This window comes from Elephas maximus, chromosome 9, assembly GCF_024166365.1.
Source record: "Elephas maximus indicus isolate mEleMax1 chromosome 9, mEleMax1 primary haplotype, whole genome shotgun sequence".
Taxonomy (NCBI): domain Eukaryota; kingdom Metazoa; phylum Chordata; class Mammalia; order Proboscidea; family Elephantidae; genus Elephas; species Elephas maximus.
Window position 1 is genome coordinate 5,855,534 of NC_064827.1, and position 18,110 is coordinate 5,873,643.

Here is an 18,110-nt window from a genome sequence, read left to right on the forward strand (position 1 = left end):
TTCAGAGTTTGGAAATTAAAAAAAGGTAGAACACGGCTATGAGAAATGGTAAGACTTCTTCCCATGTGAGCACTCCCTCCCCCACTAAACAATTAACCCAACGTTTTGCACATTCATCCAGTACTTTGGGAAACACCTGTAATGACTTCTCCTTATTAAACAAGAGTTTTTATGGCAGCTGAGCTGGTATCATAGACAGTTCTAAGAATGTCACTGCTGAGTAGCCCATCCTGCAAACTCAATATAATGCTGATATGCCTGTCATGACTTACAAGCCACATGGAAATGTCTGGAGCTACGTGCCATGACGAGGAGAAGCTACTAGGCCTTAGGTTGTTTTAGCAGAGGAGGACAGTCCCTCAAGCCATTACTGCTTTCTGGAGCAACAGCCAGAGTTAGCTTGGTTCTCTCTTTTGTAAGCACAGGGTGCTGGGGAGAAACAGACGGGCAGTTGTTAGCACCACCCAGAAATTTTATTTCCACTCTCAATTCCATATGAAATAGGTTAAATACAGCCTCAGCTTTCTAAACACTGGCCCATGGCTACTTCTGCTATAGCTATATACAACAGCATTCCAGCAAAATATAAAATTTGTGACAAAACCGAAGCTGGCAACAAATCGTTGTCATTATAGACCTCAGACTACATTAAACTGCTGTAGTCCTTGCAACCAACAGCAAGAATTTCAGTTTTAAAACAGGTGTCTTCTCAACAAAATAATCCCCTGATGTTGATAAACTGCAGAAATAGCTTTTCTATCTCTGCAATTCAGGATTTTTATTTTGGGAGTTACAGTTCAAAAATTTTAAAACAGTCAAGACTAGTCCAGCTGTGCTTAAAGCTTCTGCTAAAAGCTGACGTGCTTTATAGAGTCCATCCTCCGCCCTAGCCCACCTCCTTTCTCTGCCTCACTGACAATCACCATTTTTCCATACTGAGCACTAAGTAAAAGCTCTCATATCAAATTGTGCTTTAGAAGGACTTTCCCAAAGTGTAAATCAACGTGGCACTCTTTTGTCATGTTTTTAAAGAACTCAGAAGGCGTGCACGAAGAGCAAACATCATGAGTCATTACACTGGTTAAAGAAACCAAGTGAATGATGTGGCTCTATATTCTGGGAATTTTTTTTTTTTTTTAAATCATTCTCATATTTAGAAAAGATCAAACTTCAAGACTTAGGATAATGGTTTCAACGTCATGATTAGATGGTAAGCAATCCAAAATCAACTTTTATTCATCTTTGCACACCGTACCCCCCCAACCCCCCGCAGTTAGCTTACAGAGTAAGCAAGAAAATTGACACGATCAGTCAGCTCCTCAGGAGAACCTGTGAAATCATACACACAGGTCCATCACAGGTGGGAAAGGAATGCAGAGCGTGAGGGTCTCATTAAAACACATGGGAACAGGGGCAAAGCTGAGACAGACCCTGGCCTCAACCTAGACAAGTACAATTTCCATCACAACTCGATTTAAGAACTGAAATACAGGCTGCCTTCCTTTAAAAGCCTAAAATTGAGACTAGTAAAGTGACATCTTTTATTTTTCTCTGAAAACACCTCAAAGGTAACTTCAGGATCACCCTACCTAAACCCACAACCTTCCCCCCGCCCCCAGCCCCTGGAAAAAAAATCTACTTACTAAACCAGATTTCATGTTTTTCTTTAGGCAGCATGTTAATTCACCTTTAATGGAGGAATACAAATGCTGGTCTGAAAGAAGAGGAAGACCCAATTTTCTTAAAAGTTATAGTAGATGGTGAGCTCATTAGGCAAAATCTGAAAGACCCATTAATGGTATAACTGGGAGAGAGTGCTACCCATCTATCTGTTCTCATCTAAATGATTGAGAACCGGCTTTTCCGCCACTAATGGTATAACTAGGAGAGTGTTACCCCTCTACCTATCCTCAAGTAATGATTTAAAATCAGTATTACTTCTACCACCTTTCATAAAATGAGACGGTTAACATGGAAAAAATTGAGTGATGGCGATTTCATTAAAAAAAATCTTTTATTAGAAGATAAATTCTATCAAATGAAAGAAGAATGATGGACACTTTGATGTCAAAGACATTTTACTAGTCTGGACTTTCCATGCTTGGTTTCATTTATTTAGGGAAAACTGTCCAACTGAAAGATGAATTATTCTTTTGTTAGTATACTCTACTTTTAAAACAGAAGACACTTCTCTTGGTAGAAGTTCTTACTACTGAAGCAAAACAAAGAATAAAAAGGATGTCAATTTACTGCTCTAAGTACTAGACAAAAAAAAAAACCCAAAACCTGTTGCCGTCAAGTCGATTCCAACTCATAGTGACCCTATAGAGTTTCCAAGGAGCGCCTGGTGGATTCAAACTGCCAACCTCTTGGTTAGCAGCCGTAGCTCTTAGCCACCACAACACCAGGGTTTCCTCTAAGTACTAAAAAAAAAAAAAAAAGTACTAAAGTACTGCTAAATACCCCAAAACAAATCCAATTACTTTCAGACACTCCAAACAGGAATATTTCCCTTTGAAATAAATATATAGTCACATTTTAAAGATTAGCTCCTTCAGTAATTACTGTTTTAAAAAATAAAAACAACCTTCCAGAATAGTTTACTCAATGTACTGACACTGTCTCCTTCCACCTGCCAGTCATTAATACTTCTATACCTTCAAGAAGGCAAAATGAAATTCAAAGCAATCTGGATGCTTACAGGAAAATCCTGGGAAAAAGTGAAGCCAAAGGAATGAAAGTAATGGTTCAGCTAACAATTGTGTGAAAGTGGGGATTTTATTCTTGTGTCCGTTCTATCTGATGGGAAGGGCTTGCTCCAGAACAGAATATAAAGAGGGAAAAAACTTAGGAAACTTCTATAACTAGCCCATAGGTAAAAAAAAAATAATTACAAACCAATTAATATTACCATATAAATTAGTCAATATTTTATTATTTATTATAGAGTATATATTTATATCAAAGCACAAAGAGACTTATTCTGAAAACCAAGAAGATTGTGATGTACAGCTGAAGTATGATGCAGTAATTCCAGTCCATTTCTACGGGTACTAAGTGCCCGATCACCTCACTCAGTTAAAACAAGGTGTGAACGAGGCCAAGGCCATAGGTCTCACCACCGTGAGGGGTCCTCAGCATTATTTGGTTTCTCAAACTGAGACACGTATTCCCATGGTTAGCCATCTTCCACATACTAGTCCCAGAGGGCACTGAGCCAAAGGCTATTCCCAATACAAATTCAAAGCTCACGTTCCTGTAAGTCAGAAGCTTAGTCCGCAAGTAGTAAGGATGGCAGAATTAGCACTGTCATCTAACTCCAAATAGCATGAATCCTCAAAGATCCTGGCATATTTGAAGTGACTTATATGGAGACAGAGCTAAAGCGAGCAGAGCCAAACGTAATGAGAGCCATCACTGCAGACAGGGTCATCTATGAGCTGAAATAAGCAGTTGGCAGCTCGAGGCAGTTAGCGCTACAAGATTTCCCTCTGCTCTTTAGAAAAGTCCTTAAGCTACATCAGACTGAGAATAAACAATCATCACAGTTCTTAACACCAGATTCTTCTGCCTTTTGTTCTGGCAGGCCATTGGCAATCCTATAAAACTCGCTCCCTGAGAGATCCCAGACAACGTTCAGAAATTAACAGTTGATTTTATACATATAAAATATCTGTATTTTCCCTCTATTAGCAGATTTGGTTTTGAATCCCAGCTCACTTTTTATATCATTAAAACCCTTAATACTAAAAAGCCAACAGGGTGATATCTACTAAGAGATACAGCGTAAGGGTATTTTGGGGGTGAATTCAGTGTCTTATATCAGGTTTATACTACCGTCAAGTGTTTGGCTGATGGTGCCCAAAATGCAGGTGCAGCATCACTGTCTTACGGGGAAAGACTGATTTGTGCCACCCAGTTTAGTAAAGCAGATTACTGACTACTGTTTTATTGCTTTTAATATGATGAAACACCAGATTTGACAGCTAAATTCGAAGTAAGGTACAGGTACATTTTTATCTTTAATCATTCTGTAAAGCAGGACATGAAGAGCCATATAAAAAGGGACTGCAGCAGAGAGATGCCTCCTAGAATCAACCAGTTCTTGTAAACACTGAATTTGTGCAGATTTTCATACTTTGATTCCAAAATTGAGAACGATAAGATTAAAGGCAAATTTAGTAGCCAAAAAAAAAATGTCCAGTTTGACTTCCTGCAAATTACGGTACCACTCTTCTCTTCAAGAAACAAAACAAAAACTAGCAGCACATAAAAAAAAAAAAAATACAAAACGTTTCAGTACTCTTTTTTTTCCCTCCCGTCAAAACTCAAACAAAAATAAAGTGCAGCACCCATAAAAGTGTCGAGAAAATAGCCAAGTTCCTCCTTTCTTGTAGCAAAATAGTACTTGGCCCCAGCAGTCTTAACCACATCACACAGTGTCCATCATTTTGGGTTCATCATCTTCTCTGTGTACCACTGAGTTTAAACTGCAGAGAGCTGTACTGAGAGAATACTGAAGACAATCTGGATTCTGGAAAACAACAACACAGGATTGCCAGTTTTAGGCCAGTCGGTGCAACCACACGGTTTCCCGTTCTCTCTTTCCGGCAGCATGATACAGTGGGCAGGAAGATGGGACTTTGGGGTCAGACCCGGGCTGAACCCCAAGAAAATAAAGAAAACACAACTATTGCCATTTAATCCAAAGAGATGTAATATACAGTGATATATGTGAAAAACAGAAATATACTGCATTTTCCCCTCCTTTTAACAAAACTGTAATTTTAATTATTTAATCAGACAAAGCTGTATCTCCCATGTGATTATATGTAACAGCCAGCAAAATACTTTGAAGATTGCTATCTTAGACTCTTAGGTCAACTAAGGATAAAAGAAGTTTAATTTAGGTTTGTTTATTTTTTAAACTGAAGGCATAAATGTTCTCCTTGCCAATTTCAAAAAATTGAAACAAAACAGAAACCTCCCTCAATACATGCAAAAATAAAACTATTATCTGTTTAAGTACCATGAATAGGGACCTAAGCCTTTAAGACCCAGGACTTCAGGAAATTTTTCCCCAAGAATTCAATTCTGTCTACTTGGTTGTTCTAAATACCACCTAATTTCATTTATGTTTATTTTACTTAATAAACACCAATGAGGAAAACAGTCCCACAGGGATCTTTCAAAAGATGTTCCTTAATAAAGTACAATACTTTGTGGTTCACTGATAGTAAAAGTCAAAAAACTAGTTAGACTTTGGACTACTCTGATCTTTATGAAAGAAGGGGCACAAATAACTGAGGTCTCGGATGTTAACACTCGACCTCAGTTGGGTGCTGTAGTGGGTTAAGAGCGACACCTGCGAACCAAAAAAATTCAGCAGTTCGAATCCACCAGGTGCTCCTTGAAAACCCTATGGGGCAGTTCTACTTTGTCCTTTAGGGTCGCTAGGAGTCAGAATCCCCTCGACGGCAACAGGTGTTTTTTTTTTTTTTTTTTTTTTTCAGTTCTAAAAGCTAGTCTATGGGATAAACGAGGTGACTGTTATTTATTTCTATCCAAGAGGTCTTGGTTTAGTCCTTTCAAAAAATAAAGATAATGGTATTAGGCCTGTTTCACAAGATTTTTGTCAATTAAAAAAAAAATTAAAAGCAAAAATGTTGCCAAGCAGCACTTAGAAACATGCTCACCATCACTGAGCGTTAAAAACCGAAAAACCAAACCCAGTGCCATCAAGTTGACTCTGACACATAGCGACCCTATAGGACAGAGAAGAACTGCCCCGTAGTTTCCAAGGAGCGCCTGGCAGATGTGAACTGCCGACCCTTTGGCTAGCAGCCGCAGCACTTAACCACTACACCACCAGGGTTTCCACACTGAGCGTTAGGGAATGCAAACGGAAACCCCAGTGAAATACCACCTCCCCCCTCCTAAGACTGCTTTTATCAGAGGAACAGAAAACGACAAGCGTTCAAAAGATGTGGAGAAACTGGAATCCTCAGCCATTGGCAGGAATGCAAAATGGTGCGGCCAATATGGAAAACAGTTCAACAGTTCTTCAAAAGCTTAAACACAGAAGTACATGACCCAACAATTCCACTCCTCCGTATACACCCACAAGAACTGAAAGCAGAACTCAAACAGATACTTGTATACCCACGTTCACTGCAGCGTTATTCACAGCAGCCAAAAGGTAGAAACCACCTAAATGTCCATCAACAGATGAACAGATGGATAAACAAAATGTGGCATGTACATACAATGAAGTCCCAATACACGCTACAACATGGGTGAACCCCGAAGACATGGTGAGTGAAATACATCAGACACGAAAGGACAAATACCGTATGACCCTACTCACATGAAATATCTAGAATGAGCAAATAAAGGAGACTAAAGTTTACTAGCAGTTACCATGGGAAGGGGACGGGGCAGTTATTGCACAAGGGGCACCCAGTTCTCTTACGGGTGATGAAAAAATGTGGAAGAAGATAGTAGTGATGGAAGGAGCCCTGGTGGCACAGAGGTTAAAGTGTTCAGTGCTAACAGAAAGGTCAGCGGTTCAAACCTACCCCACCACTCTGCAGTCTGCTTCCATAGACTCACAGCCTTGGAAATCCTGTGGGGCAGTTCTGCTCTGTCCTACTGGGTTGCTGTGAGTAGACTTGACGGCAGTGGGTTTGGTTTAGGTTTAGTGGTGATGGTTGTACAACATGGAAAACGTTAATAAATGTCACAGAATTGTATACGTAAAAACGGTTGAAATAGGAAATGTCTTTGTTATATATATTTTACCACAATTAAAAAAAAAAAAGCTAAACTCTCATCCAAATTTAAGCTTTTTATAAATAATTAACACCCTTGTCATGTTATCCCACTCTCCAAAAAAATGCAGCGTTAAGACCTTCTCTACAATACAGGCCTGGTCTGACAAATTGCACAGGCCTTCAGAACAGAACTTAAAATTACCGTATTACCACTGTTGTTGTTAGACGCTGTCGAGTCCGTTCCGAACCACAGCAACCGTATGCACAACAGAAAGTAACGCTGTCCGGTCCTGCGCCATCCTTACAATTGTTGTTATGCTTGAGCTCATTGTTGAAGCCACCGTGTCTGTCAATTCACCTCATTGAGGCTCTTCCTCTTTTCCGCTGACCCTGTACTCTGCCACGCATGATGTCCTTCTCCAGGGACTGATGCCTCCTGACAACATGTCCAAAGTATGTAAGACGCAGTCTCGCCATCCTTGTCTCTAAGGAGCATACTGGTTGTACTTCTTCCAAGACGGATCTGTTCATTGTTTCGGCAGTCCATGGTATATTCAATATTCTTCGCCAACACAATTCAAAGCCATCAATTCTTCTTCGGTCTTCCTTATTCATTGTCCAGCTTTCACATGCATATGATGTGACTGAAAATACCGTGGCTTAGGTCAGGCACACCTCAGTCTTCAAGGTGACATCTTTGCTCTTCAACACTTCAAAGAGGTCCTTTGCAGCAGATTTACCCAATGCAACACGTCTTTTGATTTCTTGACTACTGCTTCCATGGCTGTTGATTGTGGATCCAAGTAAAATGAAATCCTTGACAACGTCAGTCTTTTCTCGGTTTATCATGATGTTGCTCATTGGTCCAGTTGTGAGGATTTTTGTTTTCTTTATGTTGAGGTACAGTCCATATTGAAGGCTGTGGTCTTTGATCTTCATTAGTAAGTGCTTCAAGTCCTCTTTACTTTCAGCAAGCAAGGTTGTGTCATCTGCATAACACAGGTCGTTAACGAGTCTTCCTCAAATTCCGATGCCCTGTTCTTCACAGAGTCCAGCTTCTCTGATTATTTGTTCAGCATACAGATTGAATAAGTATGGTCAAAGGATACGACCCTGACTCACACCTTTCCTGACTTTAAACCAATCAGTATTCCCTTGTTTTGTTCTGTCCTAACGACTGCCTCTTGATCTATGTAAAGGTTCCTCAGGAGCACAATTAAGTGTTCTGGAATTCCCATTCTTTGCAATGTTATCCATAATTTGTTATGATCCACACAATCGAATGCCTTTGCATAGTCAATAAAACACAGGTAAACGTCCTTCTGATAGTCTCTGCTTTCAGCCAGGATCTATCTGACATCAGCCACGTCCTCTTCTGAAACCAGCCTGAATTTCTGGCAGTTCCCTGTCGATATACTGCTGCAGCCGTTTTTGAATGATCTTCAGCAGAATTTTGCTTGCATGTGATATTAATGATATCGTTCTATAATTTCCACATTTGGTTGGATTACCTTTCTTGGGAATAGGCAAAAATGTGGATCTCTTCCAGTCAGTTGGCCAGGAAGCTGTCTTCCATATTTCTTGGCATAGACGAGTGAGCACCTCCAGCGCTGCATCTGTTTGTTGAAACATCTCAATTGATATTCCATCAATTCCTGGAGCCTTGTTTTTCACCAATGCCTTCAGAGCAGCTTGGACTTCTTCCTTCAGTGCCATCGGTTCCTGATCATATGCCACCTCTTGAAATGGTTGAACATCGACTAATTCTTTTTGGTACAATGACTCTGTGTATTCCTTCCATCTTCTTTTGATGCTTCCTGCATCGCTGAATATTTTCCCCATAGAATCCTTCACTATTGCAACTCGAGGCTTGAATTTTTTCTTCAGTTCAGCTTTAGAAACGCCAAGCATGTTCTTCCCTTTTGGTTTTCTATCTCCAGCTCTTTGCACATGTCATCATAGTACTTAATACTAAGACTAGGCTCCAGTTTTCCATAAGAATTTTGAGTATGATGAGTTGGCTGAAGAAATGTTCCAGGACTCATCCGTCTATCTCTGTCAGAAGTGTCAGACACTTGAACATGGAGAGACTTAAATACAAAATACACTGAATGCCAACACACCTAAGCTAACCTACACTTACACCCCACCGATCCTCCATACTCCTATCTAGGGACATTCTCAGCATGTTTCTTGCTTTGAGACCATAGTTCTTTCCAAGAGCGCTCAAGATACGATTCTCTTGTCCTGAGTGTGGCACAGATTCCACAGCCGTCTGGTGCGAGCTGCTGCAGTAAAGCAGAATGGAAGTCCAGGATCGGAATATTAACTCCATCATTTACCATGTGACTTTAGGTAAATTATTTAACCTCTATGAACTTTAGTTTACTCGTCCATAAAATGGAGCTACTAGTAGTAGCTATACTTTACAGGGTTTTTGGAGAAGATCAAATGATATGTGGAAGTGTTTCACAAGCTATAAATTGATATGAAAATGGGATGTTACCATTAAGGTAAGATTTTCTTCTAAACCTCCTTCGTTGACTACCTGGTCCCTCAGGTTACCTCTCATCGTATCCTACTTCCCTCAACCCATCAATATTCCTTCCACACGTCTAGCTGCAATTTTATCTTGCCCTTCTCTCCCAAGAGGACTGGACCAGGATGTTCAAATTCTCACACCATGAGGAACTGGTCTGTTAGCCCAGATGCGTTAGGTCTCAGTTACCCTGATGATGTCAGCAACTCACCCCAGTGTCACCTTGTACAATCCCAGCCCCTGTCCCCGAAGACCTGAAAGGATGCCCTCCAGCTGACCTCAGCTGCCATCTGACACGTATGCCAAGAACTTCTCAAACTAGCAACAACTTCTTGGTAAGAGAGGCTTCTTAATGATATCTCAATGTTTATTTTTCCCTGTTGAGTCTAGCGTCAGTGGCATCTTTCAAAGTCTTTTTTCCTTTGTATCCAGTATGTGACGTCTTAATTTTAGGAGGTTTATATATTGGACTTGAAAGTGACTTAGTCATGAAATTCCCTTGCAAAGTATACTTCCCTGTGGCTGTATCTCAAGAAATTGGAGAAAATCATCAATGTACTGAAATAATGTTGAGATAATCTGTAAGGCAAACCTAGGGAGATTACTGCTTACACTAAGGGGGCAGCATTACCAATTATTTAAAAATCAGACTTTTAATGATTATTTCCACCCTCGAGGTTAATATTCTAGTCTAAGTTAGACATGATCAACTGCTTTTCTTAAAGTGTTCCTCTGGCCTACACTGGACTGGTGAAATTATAGCAACATAAGATTAAGATGCCGAAAATCTCTCAACTTCTACCACTTTATGAGGTTTAAAAGTACATACAGGACTCCCTCACACTGTCTTCTGAGTGACACTTCCCTTCTCACTGTGAAGGCAACAGACTAAAATTGCTAAAAAAAAAAAAAAAAAAACCTATTGCCCTCAAGTCAATTCTGACTCATAGCGACCCTATAGGACAGAGCAGAACTGCCCCATAGCGTTTCCAAGGAGCGGCTGGTAGATTCAAACTGCAGACCTTTTGGTTAGCAGCCGAGCGCTTAAACACTGTGCCATCAGGCTAAAGGTGGTATTAAAATCTTGGGGTCTAGAAATGACAGATAACTGGGTTCTAGGTGACCTAAAAATGTAGCCCTAAGTAATATAAGACAGACCAGTGCTCTAATCCCCTCTTCTTTTTGACATTCTTTGATGCTGGTGACATTGTTTCATCTTGATCTAAGAGAAGACTCTGAAGAGGCTCTATCGGTTGGCAGCTTAGCATCAGCTACATTAAGGTGTACTAACGATGTTAGATCTGGCAGGCACCACTAACATTTAAGGGGATAATAATAAACTCATGCAAGGAATTACAGTTGGTCTTCTGTATCCATGGGTTCCGCATCCGTGGACTCGACCAACTGCAGATGGAAAATAACTGGGGGAAAAAAGAAAGTTCCAAAAAGCAAAACTTGAACTTGCCACGCGCCAAGCACTACACGGTTACGTGAGTGAAGTGACGTGTCGGCATACCCTACTGTAGCCTCCCGCCATTTCATAGATCCTTGATTTCTCTCTAGCGCTTATTGTTCGCCTAGCGTCTCATTTGTTCACTAGTTGTATGCATCCTTTCTATGAAAAAATCGCCCCTAAAAAGCAATTAAGTGGTCAAAGCAATCCCTCAAAGGCTAAGAGGGTGCATACAGTGCTCTCTCTCCACAAGAAAATAAAAATCTCGTATCTTTTGAAAAGTGGCATGTTGCTTGCTGAAGTGGGTCATAAGGCTGGTAAGAACGAATTAAACGTTCACACAGTAAAGCAGAAAGAAGGTGAAATTCTTGGAAGTGTTAGTGATGCCCCTACATTGGCAACAAGGTCTCTCTGGTTCATAATAAAGTGCTTGCAAAGACTGAGGAGGCGTTAAGTGTTAAGTGTAAGCATTAACAACCATTTACATAGCATCTACATTGTATTAGCTGTTATAAGTAATCTAGAGATGATTTCAAGTATATGGGAGGATGTGTGCCGGTAATATGCAAATACTATGCCATTTTATATAAGTGACTTGACATCCATGGATTCCGGTTATCTGTGAGGGGTCCTAGAACCAATCCCCTGTGGATACTGAGGGACAATTGTGCCTAGTTTGCCACTTGGAGGTATGCATTGAAGCTAACTCATCCTAATAATAAGGATTTACATAGTTCTACTCAGAATGAGAAGCCCTCAGAAGCCATCTCGAGGAGTTTATGATTGAGACCATCCACAGGTAACACACACCCTTAAGAATGTTGAGGTACAACTCATCTCTTCCATACTAAAAGGAGATGGAATTTGGTTTCCCTCTAAATATCTAAGAGATAGAGGAGACAGAGCCAAAACATGGCATGATGGCATGGAATGACACTCAGGGTTATATCCTGGGGCAAGAATATGTAACATGGTCATACATATGTTACATGTAAGAAGAAAGAGTGATCCAAAAGAAAGAGAATTACATGAATACATTTATACAACAAACATTTACTTTTCCCACTTACCTGTGGTAAGGATTCCAATACACCTACAGATCCAACAGCAGAATGGAGAACATGATTCTGAACCGTCATAGGCTGAAAACTTTGTGACTGAGAACAAAGTCTTACTCTTGACTTGAAAGCTTCAAGTTCATTTTTGAACGCTTCAAAATAACCTTCTTCCTCTGCCTAGACAGCATAAAAAAATCAAGGTTTTTCAAGACTTCTAGACCACACAGTAAGTTCTAAAAAGCATATGAGGTCTGAAGTGGAGGAAATAAAGACAAGATGCACAGTTTAAACATAGAAACCACCGTAATCCCAGCCAGATTTGTGAAAACTGCCCATTGCAGACGTAATCATTAGTTTGTTCTGTGTCCCTCTGTTTCAGCAAAATAAAATCAGCTAGTAAGAAACAACCCCTTTCTATACATACAAACACAACTGTAACAAAATAAAGCAGGCTTTCTCTTTATTTCCCTTGATTTATCCGCATCTTTGACAGGACCTAAAATAGTCCTCATTTAGCCTCTCACATTTATTCCATCTATCCTTTTTCCATTGCCACGCAGCAACCAAGGGGTATCTTTAGAGTCTCTTAATTCTCTATCAGTTAATATGGGGCACTACTACCTATCTCTAGTAATTCTCCAACACTATCTTCCCTATTTTACATAGTCTTATAGAAAGCCATGAAAACCAATTAAAACTCAATAATTCAACCACTAGAGTATGGAAATGTCTTAGTGTTCCAGTTAAGCAAGTATTTTCTTTTCAACGTTATGGGAAGGAAAAACAGTGTGATGGTTTATACTGAAGGGAAGGAACTCTTAGTCATCCAACGATCTATAATACAAGCCAAATTCTAGATCCTCATCTGCGTTTCCTCTGCAGGTACAGTGACGACACAGAGCATACCCTACACTAACGGATGTGACGTTCTAGTTCACGTGGCGGAAATGACCTCCCTGAAGCCTCTTTCTGTGTCCTCAGTGGGGTCATTTGTTCGAAATTCCATTTTTCCTTAATGCAGGTTAGGCTGTGTAGCCAGATTGAAACCTGTGGATTAGTTATCAGTTTCAGTATGTAGACAAAACATGCAGAAATGTTCTGTGCTGCCATCCGATCTTTTCATAAATTTAGGAATACGTCCCTTAATTATATTTTAGCATATCTATAAAGCATTTTTGTCAATATGTGGCATTCACGTGGATGTATGGAACATCAGCCTTCATATCCAAAAATAAGCCTTCTGAGATGGTTATGCAACAAACCACTAAAGGTGTGGAGTGCTGCAACTGCTGACCTGACTGGGTGCCTAAGGCTGAGGGATTTGGGTCTAGAGTGACTTGACTGATTTTTTTTTTTTTTAAGTAACTTATGTATGAGCTGTTTAATACCTCTGTGCCAATTTCCTCACCTGTAAAACAGAGATAATAACCTTCATAAAATGCTGTGAAGATTTAACAAGCTATTCCACGCAGAAAGCCTAGAACAGTGCTTAACATAAGGTAAGTCTTCAATAAAAGTTATTACTGCTTAACTTTAAAAAATTATTAAGAGCACAATCGTAAGAGTGTAGACTTCAGTGTCTTTCAGTTCTGTTTGGTAAAGGAAATCTCAAAGAATATATATATTTTGGCCATGCTGCAGTATCCTACTGAACTCTAGTTCACCCACATCATTAATGTACAATGAAAAAATAAAGTATGGTTTTTATTACCCCTGTACGTCGAGTAACAACAATTTAGAACAGTCACCACAAGTCTGATTTGGTCATTTACACATTAAAACTCTGTTTCAGGAAAATCTCGTATTTAAGTGGCACTTCAGAAGAATTTAGGGCACTTAAGGTAGGACAACTGCTATCCTAGTGTGTTGTACTTGGCGGGGGGGGGGCTTGCAGGTTGCTGTGATGCTGGAAGCTGTGCCGCCAGTATTTCAAATACCAGCAGGGTCACCCTTGGTGAACAGGTTTCAGCTGAGCTTTCAGACTAAGACAGACTAGGAAGAAGGACCTTGCAGTCTACTTCTGAAAAAATTAGCCAGTGAAAACCCTATGAATAGCAGTGGAACACTGTCTGATATAGTGCCAGAAGATGAGCCCCTCAGGTTGGAAGGCACTCAAAAGACGACTGCGGAAGAGCTATCTCCTCAAAGTGGAATCTACCTTAACAAAGTGGATGGAGTCAAGCTTTCAGGACCTTCATTTGCTGATGTGGCACAACTCAAAATGAGAAACAGCTACAAACATCCATTAATAATAGGAACGTGGAATGTATAAAGTATGAATCCAGGAAAACTGGAAGTTGTCGAAAATGAAATGGAATGCATAAACATCAATATCTTAGGCATTAGTGAAATAAAATGGACTAGTACTGGCTATTGTGAATCAGAGAGTCAAACAGGCCACTGTGCCAGGAATGACAATTGAAGAGGAACGACACTGCATTTGTTGTCAAAAAGAACATTTCCAGATCTATCCTGAGGTACAACGCTGTCAGTGATAGGATAATATCCAAATGCCTACAAGGAAGACCAGTTAATACAACTATTATTCAAATTCATGCACCAATTACTAAGACCAAAGATGAAGAAACTAAAGATTTTTATCAACTTCTGCAGTCTGTAATTGATCAAACATGCAATCAAGATGCATTGATAATTACTGGTGATTGGAACGGGGAAATTGGAAACGTACAATAAGGACTGGTAGCTGGAAAATATGGCCTTGGTGATAGAAATGACACTGGAGATCACGTGATAGAATTTTCAAGACCAATGACTTCTTCATTGGGAATACCTCTTTTCAACAACATCAACAGCGACTATACATGTGCACCTTAACCAACGATACACAGGAATCAAGTCAACTACATCTGTGCAAAGAGACCATGGAAAAGCTCAACATCATCAGTTAGAACAAAGCCAGGGGCCAACTGTGTAAAAGACCATCAACTGCTCATATGCAAGTCGAAGCTGAAGAAAATTAGAGCAAAAGTACAACCTTGAGTGTATCCCACCTGAATATAGAGACCATCTCAAGAGTAGATCTGATGCATTGAACACTAGTGACTGAAGACAAGATGAGCTGTGGAATGACATCAACCACATTACACATGACGAAAGCCAGAGGTCATGAAAATGAGAGAAACAAAAGACCCAAATGGATGTCGCAAGACTCTGAAACTTGCTCTTCAATGTACAGTAGCTAAAACGAAAGGAAGAAATGTGAAGTAAAAGAGCTGAACAGAAGATTTCAAAGGGCAGCTCAAAAACACAAAGTATTATAATGAAATGTGTAAAGGCCTGTAGTTAGAAAACTAAAAGGGAACAGCACGCTTGGCGTTTCTCAAGGTGAAAGAAATGAAGAAAAATTCAAGCCTTGAGTTGCAATACTGAAGGGTTCTACTGGGAAGATATTAAAGGACACAGGAAGAATTGAAAGATGGAAGGAATACATACCCATAGTCACTGTACCAAAAAGAACTGATCGATGTTCAGCCATATCAGGAGGGAGCATATGACTAAGAATGGATGGTCCTGAAGGAAGAGGTCCAAGCTGCACGGAAGGTACTGGGGAAAAACAAGGCTCCAGGAATTGACAAAACACCCATTGAAATGTTTCAACAAATGGGTAGGGCGCTGGAAGGGCTCATTCATCTATGCCAAGAAATTTGGAAGACAGCTACCTGGCCAGCCGACTGGAAGGGATCCATATTTATGCCCATTCCAAAGAAAGGTGATACAACAGAATGCGGGAATTATTAAACAGTATCATTAATATCACACACAAAGTAAAATTTTGCTGAAGATTGTTCAAAAGCAGTTGCAGCAGTACAACAGGTAACTGTCGGAAATTCAAGCTGAATTCAGAAAAGGACGTGAAAAAAGGGATATCACTGCTGATGTCAGGCAGACCCTGGCTGAAAGCAGAGAACACCAGAAAGGCATTACCTGTGTTTTATTGACTATGCAAAGGCACTGGACTGTGTAGATTATAACAAATTATGGATAACATTGGGAAGAATGGAAATTCTAGAACACTTAATTGAGCTCATGAGGAACCAGTACATAGACCAAGAAGCAGTCACTTAACAGAATAAAGGGATACTGCATGGTTTAAAGTCACGAAAGGAGTGTGTCAAGGCTGTATCCTTTCACCATACTTAGTCAATGTGTATGCTGAGCAAATAATCCAAGAAGCTGGACTATATGAAGAAGAACGGGGCATCAGGATTTGAGGAAGACTCACAACAACAGAAACCCTAGCGGCGTACCGGTTAAGTGCTATGGCTGCTAATCTAAAGGTCGGCAGATCAAATCCACCAGGCTCTCCTTGGAAACTCTACGGGGCAGTTCTACTCTGTCCTATAGGGTCACTAAGAGTCAGAATTGACTCAATGGCAACGGGTTTTTTTTTGGGTGGTCATTAACAACTTGTGTTATTCAGATGACACCACCTTGCTTGCTGAAAGTAAAGAGGACTTGAAGTGCTTACTGATGAAGATCAAAGACCACAGCCTTCAGTATGGATGGCACCTCAACATAAAGAAAACAAAAATCCTCACAACGGGACCAATGAGCAACATCATGATAAATGGAGAAAAGATTGAAGTTGTCAAGGATTTCATTTTACTTGGATCCGCAATCAACAGCCATGGAAGCAGCAGTCAAGAAATCAAAAGACACATTGCATTGGACAAATCTGCTGCAAAGGACCTCTTTGAAGTGCTGAAGAGCAAAGATGGCACCCTGAAGACTAAGGTGTGCCTGACCCAAGCCACGGTATTTTCAATTGCATCATATGCATGTGAAAGCTGGACAATGAATAAGGAAGACCGAAGAAAAACTGACGCCTTTGAATTGTGGTGTTGGCAAAGAATTTTGAATATACCAAGGACTGCCAAAGAAACAAACAAATCCATCTTGGAAGTACAACCAGAACGCTCCTTAGAACCAAGGATGGCGAGACTGCATCTTATATACCTTGGACACGTTGTCGGGAGGGATCAGTCCCTGGAGAAGGACATCATGCTTGGTAAAGTACAGCGTCAGTGGAAAAGGCGAAGACCCTTAATGAGATGGACTGACACAGCGGCTGCAACAACGGGCTCAAGCATAATGATTTTAAGGATGGCGCAGGACCAGGCAGTGTTTCATACTGTGGTACACAGGATTGTATGAGTTGGAATCAACTCAACAGCACCTAACAACAACAATCAACTCCCATGGAAGCAATAGTCAAGAAATCAAATGACGCATTGCACTGGGCAAATCTGCTGCAAAAGACCTCTTTAAGGTGTTGAAAAGCAAAGATGTTATTCTGAGGACTAAGGTGCTCCTGACCCAAGCCATGGTGTTTTCAATAGCCTCACATGCACGTGAAAGCTGGACAATGAATAAGGGAGACCGAAGAAGAATTGATGCCTTTGAATTGTGCCGTCAGCGAACAATACTGAATATAGCGTGGACTGCCAGGACAACAAATCTGTCTTGGAAGAGGTACAGTCAGAATGCTCCTTAGAAGCAAGGATAGTGAGACTTTGTCTCACCATCCTTTGGACATGTTATCAGGAGGGACTAATCCCTGAGAAGGACATCATGCTTGGTAAGACAGAAGTTCAGCAATAAAGAGGAAGACCTTCAATGAGATGGATTGACACCATGGCTGCAAGAATGGGCTCAAGCACAATGATTGTAAAGACGGCGCAAGACCAAGCAGCGTTTCATTCTATTGTACATATGGTCGCTATGAGTCAGAACCAGCTGGATGGCACCTAACAACAACAGCCATCCTGATTTTTTAAATTTAAAAGCATTATTAATTTTTCCTTATTTATAAAGGGAAATACGTTAAAATAAGAAAATGAAGAAGAAAATGGAAATTATGTATAATTTCACCACCTAAGTATAACCAAAGTTGACCTTTTGGCTTATTTCCTTCTAACCTCTTCTTGTGTATGATAAAATATATCATGTATGCAAGAGAGCTTGAAAAGTATACGTGGACAGCTTATCAGTAGGGGAAAAACCCACTGTGTCCCCACAGAGACTAGGGAACAGATCACTACCAGTCCCTCAGAAACTGACTTGCAACAGCACTCCCCCCCTGTTCTCCGAGGTTACCCTTGTTAACCATTCCTTTGCCTCTTTAGCATTGCCACTTATGTATGTATTCCTAAATAATAAGTTGTTTAGTTTTGCTGTTTTTGAACTTTAGAAAAACGCGGTAATCTGGATATACCATCTGTGACTTGTTTTTTTCACTCCCTTGTTTGTTCATCCACGCTGCTGCC

The 18,110-nt window shown here is 40.3% G+C and overlaps 1 protein-coding gene across 1 annotated transcript in view; it reads right to left on the bottom strand.

The window, feature by feature from the left end:
• Positions 1-3,941: 3,941 nt before the first annotated feature.
• The window catches only part of CDC37L1 (cell division cycle 37 like 1, HSP90 cochaperone), a 32,466-nt gene continuing 18,297 nt past the window's right edge, over positions 3,942-18,110 (bottom strand). Inside the window, exons 6-7 of the mRNA XM_049895291.1 lie at positions 11,836-12,000; positions 3,942-4,534 (exon numbers count right to left, since the gene is read on the bottom strand). Of these exons, the coding sequence (XP_049751248.1) occupies positions 4,433-4,534; positions 11,836-12,000 (267 nt within the window). The 3' untranslated portion in view covers positions 3,942-4,432. The remainder of the gene's footprint in view (positions 4,535-11,835; positions 12,001-18,110) is intronic.